The sequence below is a fragment of the Aquarana catesbeiana genome, linkage group LG01, assembly GCF_042186555.1.
Source record: "Aquarana catesbeiana isolate 2022-GZ linkage group LG01, ASM4218655v1, whole genome shotgun sequence".
In the NCBI taxonomy this organism is placed as follows: domain Eukaryota; kingdom Metazoa; phylum Chordata; class Amphibia; order Anura; family Ranidae; genus Aquarana; species Aquarana catesbeiana.
The window spans coordinates 317934955-317961533 of record NC_133324.1 but is presented as its reverse complement, the minus strand read 5'-3'; the positions used below and the strand labels follow the sequence as shown (position 1 = coordinate 317961533).

Here is a 26579-nt window from a genome sequence, read left to right as displayed (position 1 = left end):
GACAATCACAGCTGATCACATGTAAACAAATGCCGGTTATTGGCATTTCCTTTCCTCAACGCTGTCACAGCATGAGGAAATGAAAGCCATTTACAGGGGACATTTAAACTGATAATCAGGGCACTGATCATTGTTGCAGCCCCATCAGTGCCAGTCAGTGACCATCATTGCTGCCTATCAATGCCGCCTTATCAGTGTAGCCTCATCAGTGCAGCATATCAGTGCCCATCAATTCCGCCTTATCAGTGCAGCCTTATCAGTGCAGCCTTAATAATGCCCGTCTTATCAGTGCAACCTCATCAGTGCTGTCTCATCAATGCCCCTCAGTGCAGCCTTTTCACCGCACATCAGTGAAGAAGAAAAATTACTTATTTGCAAAATTTTATAACAGAAATGAAGAGAGATTTTTTTTTTGCTCAAAAATGTCGGTCTTTTTTTGTTTGTTTAGCAAAAAAAAACAAAACCCAGTTGTGATTAAATACCACCGAAAGAAAGCTCTATTTGTGTGGAAAAAAAAATTATAAAAACATCATCTTTGGACAGTGTTGCATGACCGCGCAATTGTCATTCAAAGTGTGACAGTGCTGAAAGCTGAAAATTTACCGGGGCAGGAAGGGGGTGGAAGTGCCCAGTAGGCAAGTGGTTTAAAAAAACAAAAACGGCTCCTAACTATTTTAGGTGGCTCCTAGATTCAAAGCATATTTGTCAAGCCCTGAATTAACCTATATGAAGTTCATCCTTTTATCCCATGTCTCCATTGTCATATAAAAATATGTATTTTGTGTTAATGATATATTGAATGTCATAATCTGGAGATGGAAGTGATACTGTATCTATGTTCTTGTTTTCTCTGGAAAGTGCAGTACATTTATATCAACTAATGGTAGTAACTACATGAAGCACTGATATTGAAAGGAAAACACTTTTTTTTTTTTTTTTTTTAGAGGCCAAGTCCTTCCTGCAGCTACACTTTTGAATATTGTTGATGTTGAACTGATCTCTGAAGCAGTGAAATACACACTGAAGGTAAAATGGTTTGTGGCGCTTGTTGGGTGTTTGAGCTTTGTAAATATAGCCGCCCATAGACGTGAATGGCTGTGCGCTGCAGCACACCAGGTATGAGGTGGTACTTGTGTAAACATGAGTATAGCGTACAGGCATATACAAAATGGAACATTTTCTCTTTTTGCATAGGCTTGTTTGCTACACTGCTACATTAGATTAGTACCACCATAAACCCTGTTACAGCTGCACACAGCCATTCATAATTATGTACGCAGCACATGGGCTGCCTGGGCACAAAACAAAAATGTCAGGATTTATGATGCATGGACTCGGGCACTCGTGCAATTTTTTTTTTTGTGTTGGATTGCTTTGGACTTTTTAACAATAAAAAGTACATTTAATTATACGAGTTCCCCTGGAGTGGAATTCTTTGAGAGCAGCAGTGTTGGTTTTAAGTCACAGACAGGCATGCACTGAGACCCAAACCTGGGAGTAGGTTAAAGCAGTTGAGATCTCTTTAAGCAGTACTTTTATTGCAGTACAGTGTCTGACGATGCTCTCTTTTAACAAATCATGAGTGCTGCACAATCTCTCTTTTTTAAATACTGTAATACAGATTTAGCAGTGTCTGGCTTTGTGACAGTCTGTCATATTTAATTTAACACTGCTCTGTTAATGTCTTCCAGATATCAAACATTGCTCTTTTTCCTTGTCAAAATAGTTTTATTGAGTACGGAGATTATGTACAGATAACATTGAATAATAACATACATTCAGTATAAGGAAGCTCATTTACAATTAAAGAATAGTTAATTAATTAATAATATCGTAAAACAAGACAATATATTCTAACACAAGGCAATATATTTTAAAAGGAAATAAAGAAATAGGAGAGAAAAAGAACTTTGGAGTCCTTGTCCATTTCAAAAGAGTAGAATTAAATGAGTTATGTAAGTTCTGCTACATCGTTTGCCTTGTTTTATTTCTATTTCTAGACAATAATTGAGATTATTATTTAAATATCAATTAGAGCTTCAATATCATAGAATAATATAGTATAAGGAAAAGAAAGGATAGAAAGTATAGTAGGAAGGGGAGAAGCGAAGTAGGTTAAGGGAAAGAATCCGCGAGGTCAGGCCGAAAGTCACCACAACAACTAGGGCTAAAATATAGCCTGTATCTTGTTATCACAACTACCATGGCAGTAGAACACTCTTTCTAGGGTTGGCATGGAATATGTAATCCAAGGCTGCCATATTACCTCAAATCTGGGGATCGTGTCCAATTCTATAGCTATCATCTTGGCATGAGTCATATAGTAATTCATTTTAGCTTTTGCTTCACTTATATCTAATGTTGGTGATTTCCAAGATTTTGCTAAAGTCTGTTTAGCTGCTGTGAAGAGATATACCAACAATTTGAATTGGGTATGCGTTATGAATTCAAGTTTTAAGTTGAGAAGGGCCATTGCTGGATCGAAAGGGATTGTTTTCCCAATAAGGTTAGTTGCAATGTTAAAAATTCCCCTCCAGAATATTTGAGCTAATGGACACGACCACCAGATATGAAGGTATGTGCCAGGGTCCAAACAACCCCGAAAACATTGCGCCGAATAATTTTGCACATATTTTGCTGCTCTAGTAGGTACTAGATACCAGCGTGTTAAAACTTTATAATTAGCCTCAACCGCCAATATATTAGGGGAAGCTGTTCTTGTTGTTGACCATATTTGTTTCCAATCTGAATTATCAAAAGTACGCTCAAGGTCCTCTTCCCATTTCTGGACATAGGATAATTTGTCTTTACTGGAATGAACCAGCAGGTGGGAAAATATATAGTAGAGATTGTGCCTCTAGCATGCGGATCTTTTTTACAAACTTCTTCGAAACTAGTCATATGTGTTAATGGGGATGTGGTAGACACTAAGGGTGCAAAGAAATTTTTAATTTGGAAGTATCTAAATAATTCCGACTGCGGTAGACCATATCTCTCACAAAGGGTTGAAAAAGGGATGAATGATGAGGAATGTACAAATTTATACATACACAGTACGTCTCTAGATACCCATTCTTTAAAGGAATTAGGGAATATCCATGCTGGATAGAAAGCAGGATTGTTATAGAATGACAACATTGGGTTATGAGATTGTAAATGGTTATTCTTTTTAAATCTATCCCAAAGGGAAATGTAGTGTTTAGTAATTGGATTCTTTAGGTCTATGCAATCTTTTGGAGTGATCCATAGTAAGTTTGATATTGGAATAGGATCGCATTCTGTGGCTTCAATATGTACCCATAACGGGGTCTCCTGATACGCATGATATTTAGCCAGGCTTGCTATGTGTGCAGCCCTATAGTAATAAGCACAATTAGGGCAACCTAGGCCTCCGTTTAATTTTGGGAGATATAGTGTATGTAGTTGTTATGCGTGGTTTGGAGGAACCCCATATGTATGACAATGTTTTCCTTTGTAATATTCTTAGGTGATAAGCTGGAATAGGTATTGGTAATACTCTGAATAAGTACAGTATTTTCGGTAGTATCGTCATTTTTACCGCTTTGATTCTTCCGAACCACGATAATGGAAGATGAGACCATGATTTCATTAAGTTTGATAATTGTTTTAAAATTGGAGGGTAATTAACTGAAAATATTTTTTAGGGTTTATGTATAAACCAGAAATGTTAGCAAATTTATTGAGAATTGGGATTAGGTTTGGGCCTGACACTCGTGGAGATGAAAGAAATAGGAGGATATCGTCTGCAAACAAACAGAGCTTATGTTGAAATCCTCCCATTTCTATCCCTGTTATAGTGGGGTCAGATCTAATTACTAGTGCAAGTGGTTCTATTAGGAGGGCAAATATCAATGGGGATAGGGGAGATCCTTGTCTTGTGCCTCTCTCAATGTTGAAGAAGTCAGACTTATAACCTGCGTATTTGACATACGCTTTAGGTTTGTTATATAGAGCCATAATCCAATTTATAAAATTGCTCTTTTTCTTTAACTTATCTCTGCTAATCATACAATGTTTATTTTAATGCAGGTTGCCCGGCAGTCTCTTACTACCTATGTGATCATCATGAATAACTCTCACATAGAAATAGATGTGCATCGGTTGAGCGATGGTGGACTTCTACTGTCCTATGATGGAAATAGTTATACTACCTATATGAAAGAGGAGGTGGATCGGTAAGTTTGAGGCTTTCTTATTGTTGTTGTTTTTCAAGACTTTGTAGAATTTTTTCACTTATCTCCAGAACACACTGTCAAAGCCATCATAATAATAAAGTAGAGCTTGGTTTCCTCTATTGTGGTTGGTCATTTTCTGTTGTAGGGGATCTCCCAAATCATCTGGCATATTCATTAAATTGGCAAATATTTAATATGTCTGCAGGGGCTTCAACAGGAGCATTTCAGTCAACTACATAAGTGAACTATATAAAATGTCAGAACCCCACAGTGCTCCTGATCTCCTGTATGTTTTTCTATATGACGTAGACCAGTGTTTCTCCAAGATGTGAAATGTGGCACTTGGCTCTGAATATAAAAGAAAAGCCAGATAGACCCTGTTGCAGGGGACCCTACTGTAGTAGCCTATCAGAAAGATATAGCTAATAACAAAACACTGACTTAGTGCAAGTCTAATAACTATGCAGAAAACCTTGCCTTTGCAACGTGCACTTATATCCTTTCCATCTCAGTCATTCATAACCGTATAAAAAAAATGAAAAAAAATGAATGGCGCCCTGTGAAATCAGTGAGCAAACATAATGGAAGCTGCCCCTTTAAAAGTGAACAGGTCGCCAAATGCTGCGGGAAAATTATATTAAAGGATGAGGCGCTAGTGATGTTCAGTGAATCAAAAATGCAAATACAAATAAATAGCAAGCTAAAAGTCCATGTATGATAAATCCCAGCGCCAAATTGTGTTGCTCAAAATCGGATTCCTAGTTCTTCACCACAAGTGCTCAAGAGATGGGTGGCCACTCACCAGTGCATTATGACCTCTTTTTACAGGAAGGTCAAACAGAGCTTCTGGAATACCAATTGATTCCACTGACAGTACAGTTCCACTCCACTGGCTCCTCGAGATGAAACTAGGATGGGAAAAATGACTCCACAAGAGACATAGAGGGAGGTATCATAGTGTAGTATTTTTAATAGATAAAAGCAAATGACAACAACAAATGGTGATTACACTCACATGTTACAGTGCCGATCCGGGCACCAGGTGTAATCAGCATGTGCAAGTCGGCTAGTCCTAAAGGGATAATGTGAAGTCCGCGTCTCTCCTAAGGCCAAGCCTAGATAGGATGTGGGATCAGAACCTGGAATGGCGGCTCCTCTGCTCCGACATATGTTCAGGGAGAAGACGCTGAAGACGCTTTTTCCCATCCTAGTTTCATCTTGAGGGGCCAGTGGAGTGGAACTGTGCTGTTAGTGGAATCAATTGGTATTCCATAAGCGCTGTTTGACCTTCCTGTAAAAAGGGGTCATAATTCTCTGGTGAGTGGCCACCCATCTCTTGAGCACTTGTGGTGAAGAACTAGGAATCCAATTTTGAGCATTACAATTTGGTTTTGGGATTTATCATATATGGAATTTTAGCCTGCTATTTATTTGCATTTGTATTTTTGATTCACTGAATATCACTAGCGCCTCATCCTGTTCTCATCTATTTCTAGTCTAGCATATAATAGACCATGAAACCAATATTTTTTTGCAGGTACCGTGTCACAATAGGCAACAAGACCTGCGTTTTTGAAAAGGAAAAAGATCCCACAGTATTGCGTTCTCCTTCAACTGGCAAATTACTGCAGTATACAGTGGAAGATGGCTCCCATGCTAATGCGGGAGATTGCTTTGCAGAAATTGAGGTAGTTTCTGGTAAATCTGGTATCTTATTTCAATAGGTTTTATTAAAGTATAGTTATTAGGTAATTACAACCCAGAAAAAATGGACAGGAAGTTTGATATTTTGAGAGCAGGAGTAGGATCACATATTAGGGTAAAGCTGGCCACAGATAGATTGAAATTCAGCTGGTTCAGCAGATTTTCGATCCAAATATAGCTTTTCCTTTTGAACAGAAGTCAATTGGGAATGTTGGAAAACTTGTGTCGATCAGCGGCTGCAGCCAATGGGCCGTAGCCGCTGATCAGTTTATTCTGAAAGTGAGGAGTCTCGCTGTCAGAATGCAATGTCCTACAGTGGGAATTCCTCCATCCACCTCACTTGTGTGGATGGAGGAATTATTTTGACCAAAAAAAAGTAATCTATGGCCAGCTTGCTGAAGTTTGCTAAAGCAGATAATCAAAATAATTGTTAAGCTGGGGCAGGCTTGAGTTCCATCCCTAGGTGAATCATGACAGCTGTTGTGTGCAGGTTTATGTTGTTATTGGGGAGATTTCCCATGCCTGGAGTGGCCTGTATGCGGTTTCATGGCATGTGATATAGCATCTTTAGGGGGTAATGTAGTTGTACTGGGTTCTATTTAACTGTGCAGGAAGAAGCTGGGTCCATGTTATGCGACCGAGTGTACGGATCCTTGTAAAAGTAGAGAAAGTGGATAGAGTGACAGTGTAGAAAAGCTGGTGGTGGGGTGGGGGGTGGTCCACAGAAAGAGCACTGGCTGTAAGGACTTCTGCTGTGGGATTTTGATCTTGAGCCTCTGTGGTCAAAATAGTGAGTATAACAGGGTTAAAGTTATCTGAGTAGTAATGTTTTAATCTAAGGCAATAACATTATTCCTTTAGGATGGCTGCAAGTTGTATATTCCCTAGGAACTAGTGCATTTGCGGTTTTACCTGTGAGTTTTTGGGTAGGCTGACCAGGTTTGTGAATGAATGAATTAAGGGTGCCTCTGCTGGTGTAACTCTTATTACTTTATACAAAAGCAACATTACTTGAGCCATGTACTTCAGTATCCCAGGTTTAACACCATGTTTCTGTCGGGAACAGCTCAAGTCACCCTAACCATTGGGTATATAGGGGCAGTAGGGGGGTTTGAGCACAGAGTTGGTAAAGTTATGTATTAATTTACCCTTTTTCTGTTGGGGGAGAGACCCAATGGAAACACTGACAAACAAAGAAAAGAAAGCGTACCAACCTTGCGCATTATGCATTTCGAGAGGAGATCCCCTCTTCCTCAGAGCCCAGCTCTGCTCTGAGGAAGAGGAGATCTCCCCTCAAAAGGCATCAGCCATCTGGAAGGTCCTATGACTTGCTAGGAACAGTCTCAGTGACCTGGTTGCTTTTTGTCTACTATGGACCTTGATATACTTTTATCATATATGTGTTTGTGAGTATATTTCTTTTTTTACATCATTAAAGATACCACTTGGGTAATGCGCAAGGTTGGTGCACCCTCTTTTCTTTGTTTTAAAATGATTTCCTGTGTACTAAGTGATAGTTTCAATGATCTGTATGACGTTGCAGGTAATGAAGATGGTGATGACACTTCTGGTGCAGGAGCCTGGTCATATTCACTATGTGAAGAGGCCTGGAGCTGTACTGGAATCTGGTTGTGTGTTGGCTCGAATCGATTTAGATGACCCATCCAAAGTTCATCAGGTAACGTATATATGTACATCCCTGTATGTAAATCTTTATTGCTCATCTGAAAGCTCAGTCTTCTAAAAGTTTTTTTTTTGGTAAAGAAAATCATTAATTTCTTTTAGTATCATCATCTATGCATGCTTAAAGTAGTTTTCTCTCCTGGCATATAGACAGAACTGTGTACTGGAGAACTCCTGCCTCAGCACACATTGCCAATCTTGGGAGAAAAGCTCCATCAAGTCTTTCACAATGTACTAGAAAATCTTATCAATATAATGAATGGATATTGCTTGCCCGAACCATATTTTACAAACAAGGTGAGTAAAACCCATGATAATGCCAGGACATTTGTTAGAAGGTAAAAATGGGAGAAACCTGTCATTTTATATTATACTCATCACTTTGGCACCAAATTAAATTACCCTAACTGCATAGGTGACTTTTTATTCTAGGTAAAAGAATGGGTTCACAAACTAATGAAGACCCTTCGAGATCCTTCCCTTCCTCTTTTGGAGCTACAGGAGATCATGACCAGTGTATCTACTAGGATTCCTCCAACTGTAGAGAAATCTATACGTAAAGTTATGGCTCAGTATGCCAGCAACATCACCTCAGTCTTGTGCCAGTTTCCAAGCCAGCAGGTATGTGTAGGAAATGTTTATATTCATTGATCTTTTTGTGTTAAATGCTGTTCAGCATCTTCAAAGCTGAACTATAGGCAGATATTATACAAAAGACACAAATGAATGCAGGTCTGCATTTGTAAATTGTTAATTTTTTTTTCATCTTTTGAGGGTCGCAGGGAATCATATACTGTTGGATTAAAATCCAGGTGCCTACAGGAGAACTAAACACTGGCAAACAATCTGTAACCCAGCACTTGATAACTTTTCCTCTAACCAGCATGTCTCCGTTTTCTGCTAGTATCCTAGGAGGATAAATGCCTTTTCTTCAGTTCTGAGAAAAGTCTATCCAAGTTCTGCTAGCTTCATTTTGTTAGTTTTTTTTCTTCAGTTTCCTCTTCCATTGACTTCAAGATTTTCCCCCTACCAAGAAAGGATTAAAAGGACTGAGCACAGACATCATCCCCTGGATAAAGTGTTGTAGAGTGCGTGTTCTATGTGTCGCCATTTAGCATAGAGGAATTATTGTCCCACTTTGCAAAAGAGCCTTGAGAAACTCTAATCTCAGGTCTGTTCCTATTGCCCACCTGCAGTGACTATGGTCATCTTCAGCCATCCAACCCTCATTAGCTGCCTGGGTTTCGGAGTACCTGAGGCCTTCTGTCATACCTTGAGCCTAGTTGCATCACTACCACATAATCGCAAAATGTCTACAGTATATCTAGGCACCGAGAAGACAGTTGCTGCTTCGTATGACCCCAGTTTATGCTCTATTAACAGTTCTGGGGATGTTTACTTTGACATCTGGAAACCGGCAACTCTATGGTTGTAGGGTCTGCCCTATTGGTGTCTTCCCTTGTTACGTCTGCTCTCTGAAGAGTCCTTTTCTAATATCCCAGTGGCCTTAGAAAGGGCTGGGCTATTGGTCACAGTGATCATCTCCGAGTCCCCACAGTCTATTTCCAATGAGTCTCTTTATGAGGCACCACAGTATCCTCCTGTTATCTTAGACTTTCAACTCTCATTTATGCAGTACACACCCTTGCATTTGAAGGATCAGCCTGCAAGAGTTGGGTCTTTCATTGCCCCTACAGCTGCCAAGACCTTTTCACTACATCTGCTTTTCCAGGTTTTTCTCTGTTTAGACTGGAAAGGAGGGACCTGTATCCCACTTGAGAGTATTTTGGAACAGTTCCCTTTTTGAAAGGGAATTTTTAAATGGTAGCCTGTACCCACTGTTGATCTGACCCAGCTCAACAGGAAACCACCATACTTGCCTTAAAGGATACTACTGAGCAGTAACTGGAATCTCTCCTTTTTCATACAGGTTCTGCCCTCTGCCCTGTGTTGGCTGTGACTCTAATCTGTCAAACAGCAGCATAATAGGTTAAATACCTCAAAAAGGATGCCTCTACCACTGAGACAGAACTGATAGAACATGTAGAGCAGATGTCGGAAGCCCTGTGCTTCAATTGTGATGGCCTATTAGAAGTATTGTTTTGTTGTCCAAACAGATGCACAGAACAGCCTGGTTAAGGTCCTAAGATGCAGATGCTATATCCAAAGAGCACCTGATTTGGTTGGTCTTTGAGGATCATCATCTCTTCAAGCCCTCCACGAGACAATCATTAAGGGTGCCATGGGAGGCCAAAACATACACTTGCCTCAGTGTAAGAAGACCAAGAAAAGGTTGTCTGACATCACCCTGGGGGGTGATTGATAGTCCTTTGCTAGTTTGCCCTGTAGGTATTCAGGTGCAGAGTGCCCCTTTAGGCTTCCAGGCTGATCCTTTGCATCTGGCACTCTCTTCCATTACTCAATCACTACTCCCCTGTGCCACTGCACAGATTAACAGGCCTTCCAGTGCCCTTTTGGATCCTCCTCAATCCAGGGCCTCTTATTTAAGCTCCAGAGGGACTCTCTAAATTATCAAGTCAACTGGGACCAACTTTGACTTTCATTCCCCCTAACAGGGCTCTAAATTCTCAGTGTTACCCCTGCACACCATATACTTCTCGTAGCATTGACTCCTGTGCCTGGCCTAGTGGCTTTTCATGGCATATCCATTGTGGGGCACTCAGAAGAGAGTAGACCCTAGCCGACAACATCTCCCCAAGGGGCTTAATGCCTGTATTTTCTGTCTGGGCCTTTCTTTTTCAGGTTTCAGCAATGGAAATGATGCATTACCTATAGAAGATGGTAACTAGCATAGGAAAATAAGGATCTTCACTGACACACCTTGATATAGTGATAATCTTGTTCTTTCTTTACATGACACAACAGACATCACAGGCCAGCATTTCAGAACCTCGCAGGATCCCCTTTTCCAAGCAGAGTGATGCCAGTATTGGTAATTCATAGAAGGGTCCAAAGCAAGTTTGTCCTTAGGCCCTTTTTATTAGACAGAGAATTATCCCTCTTTCCTCATTTAAAAAAACATCAGGTGTTGAGGGACCTTCCTCTCAATGGCACTTTCCCCTTCTCCCATATCTTTACAGTCTACCTCAGTCCCTTTGTCTGCTGTTATGGGTCTAGTTCCTGAGCAGACTAATGTGATTGCCCCTGAGGACCAGGAATTTCCTGGTAGGGTAGGGTCACTCAGCTTTCTTTTTAGATGGCTGATAGGAACTTCCCTAGCTTTCCATCTCCAGGGATTTCATTTTGTTATAGATTTATAGTAAGGGGGGCTGCATTCTGGATTTCCAGAACAGGGGGATACTTCTCGATTGTGTCCCACTTTGTGCAGATCACCTGGTTCAGGCATCATTAAACACCATCTAGGTGTCCTCTCCTCCTCTGCTGTGAGGGAACAGAAGTCTTAACTGTTTGAAAAGAGGTAGTCTGGTTACTGTTGTGCATGGTACCATGGGTCTCAGTCTCACCCACACTAATTGTTTTAGGGGCGATCCCCTGAAAACCAGTTCCTCCCACCCGGTAGCCCCTGGCATAGAAGCAAGGTTTATGAACCAAGGTAAATCTCAGACCCTGCATCACGTCGGATATGGGCTCCTTGTGTCCCTTGTCTCTTTTGGTTGAACACACTAGTCTCCTATTTCAGGTATCTTCTGACAGGAACAGGGAAGGCCTTAATGATTTTGGGGGATCTTGTCTACCTGGAGATAGGTCCTTTTTCTTGGCTGATTTGCAGAGTCATGAAGGAGGTCCTTCGAGTACTTTCCCCCTTGGATGCACTCAAACAAATTTTCTTTACTGTACTTATAAGATTCCTGTCCTGTCTTGGAAGTTAATGGTTTGCTGGATCTGGGCTGTCAGGGATAGGTACAATTGTTTTCTTAGGACTGGGATCACCCAGATAAGCTTTTTATTCCTCCTAAAAGGTTTTCACTTTTGTATCCTATGGAGGAAAAGAAAACTCACATAGCGTGATATCTTCTAATATGTGAGTCTATTTTTGATAATTTTTTAAATAAACCAGTGCTTACGTTATCACGCTATGTGAGTTTTTTATCTATTTCTCGCATGATATACGAATATCCGTTTGTGGCCTTTATTGGAATATAATTTGTGTGCCGTGTGGATAACTGTGGAGGCTCAATTGCCATCTTGGTTTGGAAACCATTGAGGATATCGGAGAAGACCTATCATCTTGACCAGTTGGTCACTAAGCCTTTTTGACTTGGATGACATAAGTCCTCTCAAGTCAACAACCTCTGATAAGCCTCTTGATGCCTTCGGTGACGGCTTTTGAACCACCAACAGCTCTCCTGCTCACTTTTGTTGCTTCCATACTTCCACTTGCCTGTTTGATCCAGCCGATCCCTTAACCTTAACGTTCAGGTGGACATTGGTCCCTTTTAACTACTTGCCTTCGGTAAGCCCCCTAACGCCCTCGGTGGTGGCTTCTTCACTTTTATTTCATATCTTCTCAACAACATCGGTGGACTTTACTTTATATCAATTCTGAGTGGTGTCAACCCCATTTGGACTCTTTGGACTTTATTTTATCCATATTATCATTTTCAAATTTATATTTATATATGTACACAGTGTATTATGTAGTTGCATTGTTTGTTCACACTGTTTTTAATATGTACATGGTATTTGTACCATATATAGTACATCATAGTTCTCGATATTAACATTTAACTGTTTGTTATACACTTTATACGGTGTTTAAACACCATATATTTAATTAAATTTTTTGGAGTCTATAGCGCTACACTTTTTTGTATATTTTCTAACACTTGGGTCTATAGGTGTGTTGGCTGCTATTTCAATTCCAACTTTTCACGCAGCGCCGTATTACTTATATTTTGTATGCTATATCGAGCACACTAAAATGCCCGGAAGAACTTACAGCAGCTAGGGGGCCCCAAATGCAAGGGGCTTAACATAACATCTTTGTAATGAATTGTACTAAATTGAGGAGACACAATTTATTCTGAGGAACTCTCACACTTGCAGTTTTTAATCAATATAGAACTTGTAACAGCTATTTAGGAGTCTGCTTGTGCTCCACCTGCTCAGCAATCACACTTGAGTTCAGTTAACCCTATAAGCAGTGGGTGGTCGGCCCCCACCTGTTTTGAGGGGAGTATGATGCAAGTAGAATCAAACTACCTGTCAAATGGCTATTAAAATATACCCTTATGAAGCCATTTAGGTGTATAAATGGTCAGCGCCCAAACCAATTCTAATATTTGACCTTAAATCCCAGTAATTCAAACTGAGTGAAACATTCTTTTTTCAGATTGCCAACATCCTGGACAGTTATGCGGCAACTTTACAGAGGAAAGCAGATCGAGAAGTGTTTTTCATGAACACACAGAGTATTGTGCAACTTGTACAAAGGTAATTACTACACCAAGCTGCATGCTTTTACACTATTTATTAAAAAAAATATATACACTGGGTACAAACTAAAACCAACCATAAGTTCCTTTATGGAAGCTGTTGAATACGATTTTTTAGGGAAGAAAATTGACTTCCATAATTCTCCTGTGACTAAGCTGCAACTTTGGCTAGAGTGGGGTGGAGGGGTGGGGGGTAGATGAGGATGCTTTATGATGTACTACAAACTGCATCTTTAATGAATCAAAATATAGGTGTCATCTGTTGCAAATTATAAAGGACTGGCGTACTGTAGGTCTAGCATGTCCTCAGTCCTGCCCATAGACTACAAAGAGATATAAGAGGTTTAAAGCAAGGGTGTAGAATAGTGGGATACTTATCTGCTGGGCTCCACTGTTAGTAACGCCACTGCCCTAATTCCTTGCTGTCTTGCAGGACTGTAATTTATATGATGGTTAATTGTGTTTAAGACCGATAGTCCTCGTTGAGGCGGTTTCAGTGACTTTCTTGTCAAAAAAAAAAGACTATAAAAAAAACTATAAACCAAATAAAATACTTAGGTAAACAATGTAAAAATGGCACTAGCTGGTGGAACTGGACACAAAGTTATATATGTTTTTGGGCCCCGATTTATGCTACAGAATTTCCATTCTTTTCCTAGCTTGTCAAGGAAGACCAGTGTTCACATTTTATACTGAGACATTTTCTTTTACAGGTACCGCAGTGGAATCCGTGGCTACATGAAATCTGTTGTACTTGATTTGCTGAGAAGGTACTTGCAAGTTGAAACTCAGTTTCAACACTGTAAGTAGAAAATCTACTGCTTGGAATATGCAGTTCTTGTTTGTACTTTGTGTTTGAAGGGGTTTTCTATTTTTTGCAATCAAAAGAATTTCAGGGAGTAATGTTCATAAGTAGCTATCTTCCACTTTCAAATTCTAAGCCAATCACTTTGTTCTCTACAGCCTCCAAAGTGTGTAGAATGTTTGTTGGTTTTACTGTTGGCTGAAGAAAATCCCAAAATTGCCTGTGATCTAGTACCCTTTAGGATCTGAGAATAACTACTGCAATTTGAGAGATATTAGGACTAGAGATATTAGAGATACCGACTGTTAACAACAAGTTTTTAAAGGTTATCAGTAGTCTGAAAATGCTTTGGTATATTTTACAATGATTTTTGAAAGAATATTATCTATTTAACACTGAGAGGTTGTGTAACATGTATACAACAATGATGAGTTTTACTTGGGACAAGCTACATAGAAATTAGGGAAAATAAAATCCAACAAAAAGCAACTGCTTAGTTATATGATGTTAACTGAATCTCTCCTTGAGAATTCACTATATAAGGAATGAGATTATGTAGTGTAACTAGGTGGCTGTGCCTTGGGTGGTATGAGTATAAACAGTTAATATGTTTTTAATAATAATTCTTATTTTGTACATGTATACAGTTCAGTCATACATGAAACTTATGAAAAGAGTAGAACGTGGTCTACCTGTTATCATTTTCATCTTTACATTCACGTTTTGACCTGGCTATCTTCTTTGATAAATTCTAACAATTTTTCAGTTGTTTTTAAAATCTGACTGTCCTTAATCTGAGCCTGGTGAAATTTATGCCAGTGTTTAATTGATCCAGCACTGTCCCTTCTCTGAGCCCATTGCAGTCTCATCCTTGCAGAATGCAACATAAAGGGAAGGCTGCACAGTCACAGAATCTTTTAACAAGGTTGCAGTCTGCCTAGAAGCAGCATGGGAAGCCTGCTGAAATTGGCTCCATACACAGTTGTACGTGAAAAGGTAAACTGAGTAGATTTTCAGACTTAGTGGCATAGTGGTGATGCTACGTAGGTAACATTAGTAGTGTAGTGACTGATTACAAAAACAAAATGCTAGTCCAGAAAATCCAAACATCATTTTTAAATGGGAACAACCAAACTTGAGAAGTATAATTTTTTTCTTTATGTGCAAAAATGATTCCCTTACCCTGTCTGCATTTAATGACTTTCTTGACACCACAAAAGCACTACTATTTAACACTATTCAATGTTTTGTTTCCGCTTTCTTTTGGAAGATGGTACAATAAACTAATAATATGATGGTATATTATTCCTGTAGCACACTATGACAAGTGTGTCATAAACCTACGAGAGAAGTACAAGCCAGACATGACTCCTGTACTTGAATGCATCTTTTCACATGCCCAGGTGGCCAAGAAGAACATTCTTGTTACTATGTTAATTGTAAGTATTCTTGCTCTCCTGGAATAATTTAATTTAATAATGAGTTTGGATATTCAATAAAAAGTTTTTAGAACTTTATGTTTATTATAAAATGTGACAAATATAAAGCTTAAACTAATGTTGCTCGTCATGAATGGAGCAGGGGCAGAGTCCCCCCCCCCCCCGCCCACCTTTCATTGTTCTCTTTTGGCCCAAATGTGGCATTGGCTTGGCAGGTTGAGAAGGTGGTTTTCCACCTGAACAGTTACTGTCCTGAATGATTTAGGCATATATATTCCTGTGGAGCCCCACTAAGGAAGCACATAGCACAGAAATACATTATCATGCACCCTCTTATGTCCCACATCCAGTGATATGCATTTTCCTGGACAACAGTAAATACCTGGTAGGGAAAACCCAGCTCTGCTTCAGTCAAGACCTTACATTTTAACTAATATATTTATAACTGAAAAATGATTCTATCCTATAGAAACAGGAAGACTGTGAAGTACTGTATGTCAAAAATAATTTGTAATGAGTAGCCACCTTTACTGAATTTTAATGTATGGCTCAAGATAAACCTGAATATCAAACCTATTACTGTTCCCTCTCTTGCTGTTGTGAATTCAGGATCAGCTTTGTGGACGAGACCCAACACTCACAGATGATCTTATGACTATCCTTAATGAGCTGACACAACTGAGCAAGATTGAAAACTCAAAGGTTGCACTCAGGGCTCGACAGGTAAGAGCCAGCAGGCCAGACCACACGCAGCTTGACCTTAAAGGACTATCATCACAAAAAAGTACAGAAGTGCAGAATATTGTAAATAAAGGCATAGGAATTAAAGGAGGATGTCATAATAAATCCTATAATTACATGCATTAAGCACATACGTACAGTTATCAGAATACAATACAGTAAAACCTTGGATTGCGAGCATAATTTGTTCCAGAAACATGCTTGTAATCCAAAGCACTTGTATATCAAAGCGAATTTCCCCATAAGAAATAATGGAAACTCAAATTTCACAGCCATTTATTCATAAGTCTTTCAGTCTATAGTCCATATAACAAGATTATAGCAATGTGATAGGTTGTGTAACCATAAAATGTCCATCCACAAATGGAAGCCTCCACAAGGGGATTGGAAGCAAAATCCAACAGGAGTTACATAGTCTAAAATAGAAGAGAGGCGCCTCTAAGTATAGCAATATGGTTACATTTAATGAAGATACATTTAGCAACTCTCGTGGTTTATGATTAAAACAGGCACATCTAAGTATGCAGGCAACATAAAACAGGCACATCTAAGTATGCAGGCAACATAAAACAGGCACATCTAAGTAAAGCTGTCCACATAGACCATCCCCTTCACCGTTGGCTCTCACTGCTGTCAGTCTGCAATTTGCAAAGCGAGGCTTGAACCGCTCATGGAGCGCAGCGTGGAAGTGGAAGGGACAACGTTGATGGCGGTGAGGAACATCCTCTATGTGGATTGCTTTACCCAGGATGCCTGCATACTTAGCTGTTCATGTTTTAATCATCAACCATGTGAGTTGCTTAATATTGTACCTTTATTAAATGTAACTGTATTGCTACACTTAGAGGTGCCTCTCTTCTCTTTTATACTCAGTTGTGACATGACTGTACTTGTATATCAAGACATCACTTGTATATCAAGTCAAAAATTTATTTAAAAATTTAGCTTGTCTTGCAAAACGTTCTCAAACTAAGTTACTCTCAAACCAAGGTTTTACTGTATTGGCCTTTTTAGGTAGTCTACAACTGGGTACCTGAGAGCCCTTTCCCTTCCAAAATGTGTGCAAGTTTGATGTTTTTTTTTCTAATTTCTAATCTAGAAACACCTTTATTTATTTATGAAGATTTAAATCTGTAGTGCTTATGTATCCCCACTTTTTCAAATTTTAGGTCCTGATTGCATCTCATTTGCCGTCATATGAGTTGAGGCACAATCAAGTGGAGTCTATTTTCCTCTCGGCTATAGACCTTTATGGACATCAGTTCTGCCCAGAAAACTTAAAGGTCGGTCATTTTACTTATGAAGTAATTAGACAAATACTAGTGCTGCAAAGTATCACAACTGATTACACTAGTGTGGCTTTTCCACTATGAAGTGAAAACATTATGTTGAATGTTTTCTTTCCAGAAACTCATTTTGTCTGAAACCTCAATCTTTGATGTGCTACCAAATTTTTTCTACCACATTAAGCAAGTGGTTCGAATGGCTGCACTAGAGGTAAGGATCCTTTTTATTACATTAAAATTGTTTCAGCTTTTATGTATTTTTACACAAATGGAACTCCAAATGATTTCCAGATATGTTCAGTAAGAGAAAATAATAGTGATGGGTTAATACGGGATTCTGTTACTAATGTTTATTCATACCGAAAAACAAAAAATATCCTGTGTCTATTCAAAGCTGAATAAGTAGAATTTAAAGGAGAAGTAGGACCAAAGCTTTTTTTGACCATACTTCTCCTATGGGTCACAGGAGTACAGGCTGAAGCCCGCTTTTGGCTGACGCCATTCAGCTGTTCCAGGCTCGGGAAAGATCCCGACCATATGGTCTGTATCCACCCAGAGGCCTGGACTGGCACAACCTCTCAGTGATCTGCCGAAAGCCTGAGCCAGCCCCTCCCGCCCTCTCCACAGCCCAGCACACCAGTGAGCGCTGGGGGTGAGAGCAGAGAGCCACTGATGGACGGTCACAGCTCTCTACTCAGAGTGGGCGGGGGGAGGGGAGGAGAGCAGAGAGATTAGCAGTGTTTGATTGCTCAGTTCTCCCTGCAGAGCCAGCGGGGACAGATGAATGAATATATATATATATATATATATATATATATATCTAAAGAAGAAAGAATGGACCGATGCTAGATGGAAATAATTCTTTTACTTGAAGATTCCAATCATACAAAACTTGAAAGTGCAGACGTGCAAACTACTGTACAGTATCGAGCATGAATCGCTCTTCATCAGGCTTCTCTGGCTGTGTGCGGAGAACCCAACATCATCTTCCTCTCTTATCCCCACCCAACACATCACCACACATGTATCGAATCAAACCATTACCATTACTGATTGACAAAGCCTAAAAGTTTAACCCTCACTGTGTAAAAACAATAGTAAATGACATTACAATTCCACAACCAAAAATATTTACAAAAGATAAATTCATGTATCATACAAAGTATCATCTTAATTTCGAACATTATCCAAAAGTCAGTAAGATCTCGTTTTCTCAAAATATTTTTTCTGTGCCTTAATAAATCAGCAATCATTCCGGTTCATACTACTGCAGTCTCAGATTTCTTAACCCATCTCAACTGGTAACTCTGTTGACCGATTTCTTAAACGGGAATTCATTCCATTAGATCTGGAGAAGATATAGAACATATATGTCTCACATATCGGATCATTACGTTATTACATTACCCTACATCCACATCCTATAAAAATAGGTATAGATCATAATCTCTATTCATACCCCCCGGGTATAGAGACTGTAGTCTATGGATCCACCAAACCTCACGTTTCCTCAATCTCAAAATCCTGTCCCCCCCTCTTTTGTCACGAGATATTTCCTCCAAAACCATAAACCGCAAATCGGTATCTCTGTGTCCCATCTCAGAGAAGTGACGTGACACAGGGAGGCCTTACTGTGGATGTCTGATCGTACTGCGATGTTGTGCAATACGATCCTTGATTTTCTGGGTAGTCTCACCTACATAGATGAGATTGCACGGGCATACGAGAACATAAATCACATAAGATGTCTGACACGTATAGAAGCCATTAAGTGTTACTTTGCTTTTAGTTATAGGGTGAATAAAGTGGTTTCCTTTCAGCATCAAATTGCATTGAATGCAATTAAGACACGGAAAACAACCCTTTCTTTTCCTACCCAGAAATGTTGGTTTTATTTCATGGGTGTCGGATCTGAATTCAGGAAAAGCAGCCTAGGTTAACAAAATTGTTTCAAGGGGTATAGGTACCATCATCCCAAAGTGTCAAGATCAAGAAAAGAGGAGGGTAGGGTAACGGCCGCAGTTGCTACTCCTGTCAGCCAGTATCTCAACCCCCCAACCAGGGAAAGAGGGGGACTATTACGGTACTAAATGTCGGTATACAGTAAGGGTAAAAAGTAAAAGGGGAGATGAAGAAATTTTTTATAAAAATTCACTTTTAATAGAAACAGCGTTCATAAAATTACAGTACCGCATACAATAGCGGTTGTAAACAACAAAAACAACAATACTACATATAACCATAAAAGGGGATATACCACAAAGTCTGAACCAGTGGATTCCGCATAATTTTGATGGCAGATATGTGTACAACTTTATTTCTCGACCGGTTTCGCGGTTAACACCGCTTCTTCAGGAGAACCATATCCATTCAGGGCTTCTCTGTGGGCATGCAAGGCCCCATATAATTCCCCCTGCGGCAGACACAGGGGATAACAGACAGCCTCACCTAAAGATTAAAAGATTATATGACGCATGAGCTGGGATGGATGAAAACTTCCCATTAGAGGGACTGTAAGTCGGAAGGGTCATAAAAAACCGTGGGATACGCTAGCATTTAAAGCCCCTTGGAACTGGGGCCGTCAGTGCATAGCAAGAGAATCACATAGGCTGCATGGAGTGATCCTCAGCCAGCTCAGCGTCAGGAGGCTATGAGGTCCCATGGTTTTTTATGACCCTTCCGACTTACGGTCCCTCTAATGGGAAGTTTTCATCTATCCCAGCTCATGCGTCATATAATCTTTTAATTTTTAGGTGAGGCTGTCTGTTATCCCCTGTGTCCACCGCAGGGGGAATTATATGGGGTCTTGCATGCCCACAGAGAAGCCCTGAATGGATATGGTTCTCCTGAAGAAGCGTGTTAACCCGGTCGAGAAATAAAGTTGTACACATATCTGCCATCAAAATTATGCGGAATCCACTGGTTCAGACTTTGTGGTATCTCCCCTTTTATGGTTATATGTAGTATTGTTGTTTTTGTTGTTTACAACCGCTATTGTATGCGGTACTGTAATTTTATGAACGCTGTTTCTATTAAAAGTGAATTTTTATAAAAAATGTCTTCATCTCCCCTTTTACTTTTTACCCTTACTGTATACCGACATTTAGTACCGTAATAGTCCCCCTCTTTCTCTGGTTGGGGGGTTGAGATACTGGCTGACAGGAGCAGCAACTGCGGCCGTTACCCTACCCTCCTCTTTTCTGGATCTGAATTCAGATTGCACAAGGGAATCACGTAAAGTTTTATTGCGCCGATAGGCTTTCATAGGAATTTGTTGAAATTCCTCTATCTGCGGATATGATCGCTTTAAGATTGGCCAATGTTTCCTCACTAGATTAAAGATCTTCTTGCTATAATTGTGAAATTGGAAAGTGAATGGTATCCTAGACTTGGTAGATCTATATTTTTTGTGATTATAGATTTTAGTTGGCTTTAGGATCTTATTAAGTTCCTGTGTGATCAAACCATCTGGATAGCCCCGCTCTCTAAACTTACAGCACATCTCTTCTAATCTACTATCCCTTATTGTAGTGTTTCTCACGATCCGTGTTACCCTAATAAGCTGGCTTCTGATAATAGAGCCAAATACATGGGGAGGATGATAGCTATCAAATCTCAGGAGTTGATTCCTATCTGTGGGCTTAGTATAAAGATCAGTCTCAATCCGTCCCTGTTCAATATATACCCGTATATCCAAAAAAGGAACCCAACTGTCACCCACTTGCATTTTAAATTGAATATTGGACGAAAAACCATTAATCATTTCATCAAAGGCTTTCAAAGATTCAATGTTGCCCCGCCACACTGCAAAAATGTCATCTATATAACGCCACCAGGTGGCGCAATACTTTTTGAAAATTTTCATTGTTAAAGATGTATCTTTGCTCAAAATCATGCATGAATGAACATGCGTATGGCGGGGCAACATTGGAGCCCATCGCAACTCCAGTCAGCTGTACAAAGTATTGATCTTTGAAAAGGAAATAATTATTATGTAGAATGACATTAAATAATTTTTCAAACAGAGAAATCTGGGCTTCCGAGTATTCATGACACTCTCTGATTAGACTGATTGCTGCTTCAATGCCTGCCTTATGTGGGATCGATGTATAGAGACTTGTTACATCCCAAGTTACAAGAATCAAATCATCATGAATCTGTGGTAGCTCTCTGATTTTCGATAAAAAGTCACTGGAGTCTTTGATGTAAGATCGAGTATTTTTCACTAGAGTTGACAGTACCTTGTCCAGTAATTTAGCTGTAGGAACAAAAAGTGACTCTCTTCCTGACACGATCGGGCGTCCTGGTTGGGGAATGACTGTCTTTGTGGATCTTTGGTAATACATATAAGACAGGGATCCGTGTATGTGATGGTAACAAAAATTCAAATAAATCCTGTGAGATTAACCCCTCTTTGACTGCTGGTTTTAAAATGCTCTCTAAGATCTTTCTAATGCTCCATGTAGGGTCTGAATGTATGCGTTTATACACAGTATGATCGTCCAATTGACGCTTAATCTCATTCTCATATGCCTGGGGGTCCATAATCACAACTGAACCCCCTTTATCCGCCGGTTTACAGCTAACGTCATCACGTTTAGTTAACTCACGCAGGGCCGATCTTTCTTGAGGAGATAAATTATTAGGTACATGATCTTTGTAATCAACTTGATGTATCAAATCTTTCACATCACGGGTAACCTCCTGCACAAACATTTCAACCGGTACATAGGTAGTGGGGGGAACCGATTTAGATTTCATTCTTAGCCCCAATGATTTACAGTTCAACCTCCCCTCAGTTGTTTCATCCAGGGTGAAAGGTTTGTGGAGAAAATGAACCTTCCATCTAATATTGCGAAACAAGCGATATAGATCCTGATCCATTTGAAATGGATCTAGGTAACTTTTAGGACAAAATGATAAACCACAGTTAAAAAGTCCTACCTCCTCTGTTGACAAGACCCATCTGGAGATGTTGTGTACTAGATCTCCCTTGATCGACCACGATTGCCTCGTGTGCTGCGGTGTCTGTCTTGGCTTCCCATCTCGTCTCTATTGTAACGTGATCTGGTCTGCATCCAGGTGGTAGTCATCCCTCTCCGATCTGATTGTAAAAAATTAGATGAGGAATCGGTGTCGTGTTAGCTGAGGAGTTATCAGACATATCTCTCCTGTGGTTTCCATACCCCATACGACCGCGTCGATTGTAAGGACGTGGCCATCTATACACTTGGTTCCTTTCATAGTCCTCAATGTCACGATCAAACTTGTTTCGGTTTCTGGTCTCCAATTCCAATCGATATTTGTTTATACTTTCATCGGCCAGCGCTTTACATTTGGTGGAATCTTTAGAAGTCATTGCGGTGCGCAAATCCAATTCAATTTTAGTAAGCTGCTCAGATAATGAAGCAAGTTCTTTATGTATGAATGAGATTGTCAAAGTCATCAGATCAAACGAGCATTTGTTGAGAATCTGCATGAATGTGTTCTTAAACTCATCATTATCATTAAATAAAGTAGGGGCCAATCTCACCCTTAGACCTCTAAGAATGCGTTGTACTTGATGGTATTCCGCCAGGGTAAGTCCATGTAGTTCCAGAGAAGTATGTTTTCTTCTCAACTTCTCCCATGTACGAGAGTTATAAACCGGAGTATTTCCCGTCAAAAAATTCCTGGATCCTGAAATCTGAGACATTTCTGGGTAGGAAAAGAAAGGGTTGTTTTCCGTGTCTTAATTGCATTCAATGCAATACGTGTCAGAAATCTTATGTGATTTATGTTCTCGTATGCCCGTGCAATCTCATCTATGTAGGTGAGACTACCCAGAAAATCAAGATCGTATTGCACAACATCGCAGTACGATCCGACATCCACAGTAAGGCCTCCCTGTGTCACGTCACTTCTCTGAGATGGGACACAGAGATACCGATTTGCGGTTTATGGTTTTGGAGGAAATATCTCGTGACAAAAGAGGGGGGGACAGGATTTTGAGATTGAGGAAACGTGAGGTTTGGTGGATCCATAGACTACAGTCTCTATACCCGGGGGGTATGAATAGAGATTATGATCTATACCTATTTTTATAGGATGTGGATGTAGGGTAATGTAATAACGTAATGATCCGATATGTGAGACATATATGTTCTATATCTTCTCCAGATCTAATGGAATGAATTCCCGTTTAAGAAATCGGTCAACAGAGTTACCAGTTGAGATGGGTTAAGAAATCTGAGACTGTAGTAGTATGAACCGGAATGATTGCTGATTTATTAAGGCACAGAAAAAATATTTTGAGAAAACGAGATCTTACTGACTTCTGGATAATGTTCGAAATTAAGATGATACTTTGTATGATACATGAATTTATCTTTTGTAAATATTTTTGGTTGTGGAATTGTAATGTCATTTACTATCGTTTTTACACAGTGAGGGTTAAACTTTTAGGCTTTGTCAATCAGTAATGGTAATGGTTTGATTCGATACATGTGTGGTGATGTGTTGGGTGGGGATAAGAGAGGAAGATGATGTTGGGTTCTCCACACACAGCCAGAGAAGCCTGATGAAGAGCGATTCACGCTCGATACTGTACAGTAGCTTGCACGTCTGCACTTTCAAGTTTTGTATGATTGGAATCTTCAAGTAAAAGAATTATTTGCATCTAGCATCTTGCATCTTGTCATGTCTAAATAGGATAAGCAAAATTTTGGTTTAACTTATCAATAATTAGACAATAATGAGCCCAAGGCCAAACTATGCAAATTACAGCATTTACATATTCCAAGCAAGAGTTAAAAAGCATGTTAAAGCGGGGGTCCACCTATCTATCGTTTTTTTTTTTTTTTTTGAGTTCATTCACAAACTTTTCTTCTCAGCATTACATACTCACATATTGTGTGTAATATGTCCGCCTGTGTCAGATTTCGTCGGAAAGAATAACTTATATTATTCACTGCAGGCGGTTTCCATCTTCATTGTGGGCATTTGAAGCCCACAAGCATTTATTTCCTGGATGTGGTGAATGCTGTGCTCCCAGCATTCACCGCTCATTCCCGCACATGCTCAGTGGCATCCTGGGAAGCCTGAGACTAGCTCCCAGGAGTCTGGGAGAGGCTAGAAACACGCCTACTCCCACGGGAGGAGAACCAGGAAGTGCAAAGAAGAATAGAAAAATAAAAGGTAATTACGGCGATTTAAATTTTTTTAAACGGTGTGTCAGCATCTAGGCAAGGAAGAGAATACATACAGATATTGTTCAAAATTTGGGTGGAACCCCGCTTTAAAGAAGCCATCATTCACCTTTGTAGCTATAGGCATTGTGGGGAAATTCAACTTCAAAGTTCACAACAAAGGTACTAAAATCACAACTCTTTTCTCCTTAAGGGCCCATTCACACAGTTGTTGGTGGCTGTGCACCGCTCAGGTGTTTATGTTCATCAATGACAGGCTGAAAGTCTCTGCAGCTGTTTGCATGTAATTGCACATGGATCATTTAGCTGCGGTTAAGGACAGATGAGTGACCCGTATGAAAACAGTCTGTGTACAGCGTGTACAGCCACTCATTTGTCTGTAGCTGCATGTAGTAGCTTCCTAAGCAGATCTATGCGGACAGCTGCAGACAGTGTCAGCCTGTCCACAGCTGAACACAAACACGTAGCCACTACTCACTGCAGAAGTAGGATGCTCTAGGCAATGTGCAGCCGTATCAATGATGTATTTATGAATGTAAACAAACAGCAAGTGCTTATAGACTTCTAGAAACCAACTGGAATCTGATCTGCAATCTTTGAGGATAAATTGCTTAACAATGCATGCAGCTAAGGCAGTCAGTGATGGCATGTTTTGGCGTGTTATGTTGATGGCTAGGTTCACATATATGCATGTGCGGGAGTGCGTGTAAATGGAATGCATTCCCGCATGCACATAAAAAACACAGTGGTGCACCACATGCACTAAAAAAATACAGTGCAATTTCTATGCGGCTTCATTTGAAAAAAGAGGCAAGGACCTTTTCCCTGCAGAAAACGCTGGCAGAGCAGCCCATTCATATGAATAGGCTGCCGAGCATGTGCATGTGAACATACACGTGAACTTGGGTTAAAATATCCTTTACTGCTTCTTAAGAATATATAAAAACCTTTATGGCCATAGTATGTGCACAGGTAAATTTTAAAGGATAGGTATGGCAGTGGCACAGCTGTGATACCAAGTTAAGTAATTGTGTTTTATGACTTCAGGTGTATGTGAGAAGGGGTTACATAGCCTATGAACTGAACAGTCTTCAGCATCATCAGCTCCAGGATGGCACATGTGTGGTGGAATTTCAGTTCATGCTACCATCTTCTCACCCAAACAGGTATAGTAATAACCATAAAGATCTAAGCTGCTGTTCCAGTTTGCAACTCAAGAAGATGGAAGTCACTTTCAGCTTTGTATATTCTAATAATTATAGATGGGATTATAATAGATGTGTACTGACAAAGTCTCATTCAGTCTAACAGAGTTCATAAACTTCCTTCTAGTTGACTGTTTTGCTTTGTAAACCCATGGACTTCAAAATGTATTCTGCAAACCTGCATACACTTTCTTAGCCACTTTCTTAGCCACAGGGTTGGATGCCCTTAATAATTCATCATACCATACATTTATGCCATACAAGTAGACCCGTAACAACCCCTCTCTATTTAGACTTTATTTCCACAGCAGTTAGGAACCAGTAATAATATTGGTATATTTTACATGCAGGGATTTTTTTTTGTAAATCTATAAAAAAGCGAGATTTACTAAAACTGGAGTGTGCAAAATCAGGTGCAGTTCTGCAGAGAAACCAGTCAGCTTCCAGATTTTATTGTCAAAGCTTAATTGAACAAGCTAAAGTTAGAATCTGATTGGCTACCATGCACAGCTGCGCCAGATTCTGAGTGTTCCAGTTTTAGTAAATCTGCCCCATAGAGTCTAAAACATTTTTCTAGATTGTTAGTGGCTCAATAGCCACAACGTTTTAAAATCCCGATGTGTACATAGGTTCTAAAAGAACAAAAAAGAGAAAGCTATCGTAGTTTCATTCTAAAGCAACAGTGTTTTCAAAGATTGTTTTTTCACACATGCACATGTAACGTATATGTTGAGTGAGATCTCCTTTTTGCACAGTGCTGGCTTATTGCTTCATTTTTTTCTAGTTGAGCTCCCAAGGATGATCATCTGTTGTATTTGTTTGCTCTCAATACATGTTCAGATTAAAAAATAAAAAGCATTAGAATCATTAAGGTTGTCCAACAATTTAGTTCAGGGTATGATAGAGCCCTTTTACC

The 26579-nt window shown here is 39.7% G+C and overlaps 1 protein-coding gene across 4 annotated transcripts in view; it reads left to right on the top strand.

Moving 5' to 3' along the window:
• ACACB (acetyl-CoA carboxylase beta) overlaps window positions 1–26579 on the top strand; it is a 170296-nt gene that overhangs the window by 86800 nt on the left and 56917 nt on the right. For all 4 annotated transcript variants that reach the window (XM_073629848.1, XM_073629831.1, XM_073629839.1 and 1 more), the window contains 13 exons: window positions 945–1026; window positions 4051–4196; window positions 5734–5884; window positions 7444–7578; window positions 7734–7880; window positions 8016–8204; window positions 12898–12998; window positions 13714–13802; window positions 15120–15244; window positions 15854–15967; window positions 17155–17268; window positions 17393–17482; window positions 25506–25624. In XM_073629848.1, coding sequence (XP_073485949.1) covers window positions 945–1026; window positions 4051–4196; window positions 5734–5884; window positions 7444–7578; window positions 7734–7880; window positions 8016–8204; window positions 12898–12998; window positions 13714–13802; window positions 15120–15244; window positions 15854–15967; window positions 17155–17268; window positions 17393–17482; window positions 25506–25624 — 1602 coding nt within the window. The remainder of the gene's footprint in view (window positions 1–944; window positions 1027–4050; window positions 4197–5733; window positions 5885–7443; window positions 7579–7733; window positions 7881–8015; window positions 8205–12897; window positions 12999–13713; window positions 13803–15119; window positions 15245–15853; window positions 15968–17154; window positions 17269–17392; window positions 17483–25505; window positions 25625–26579) is intronic.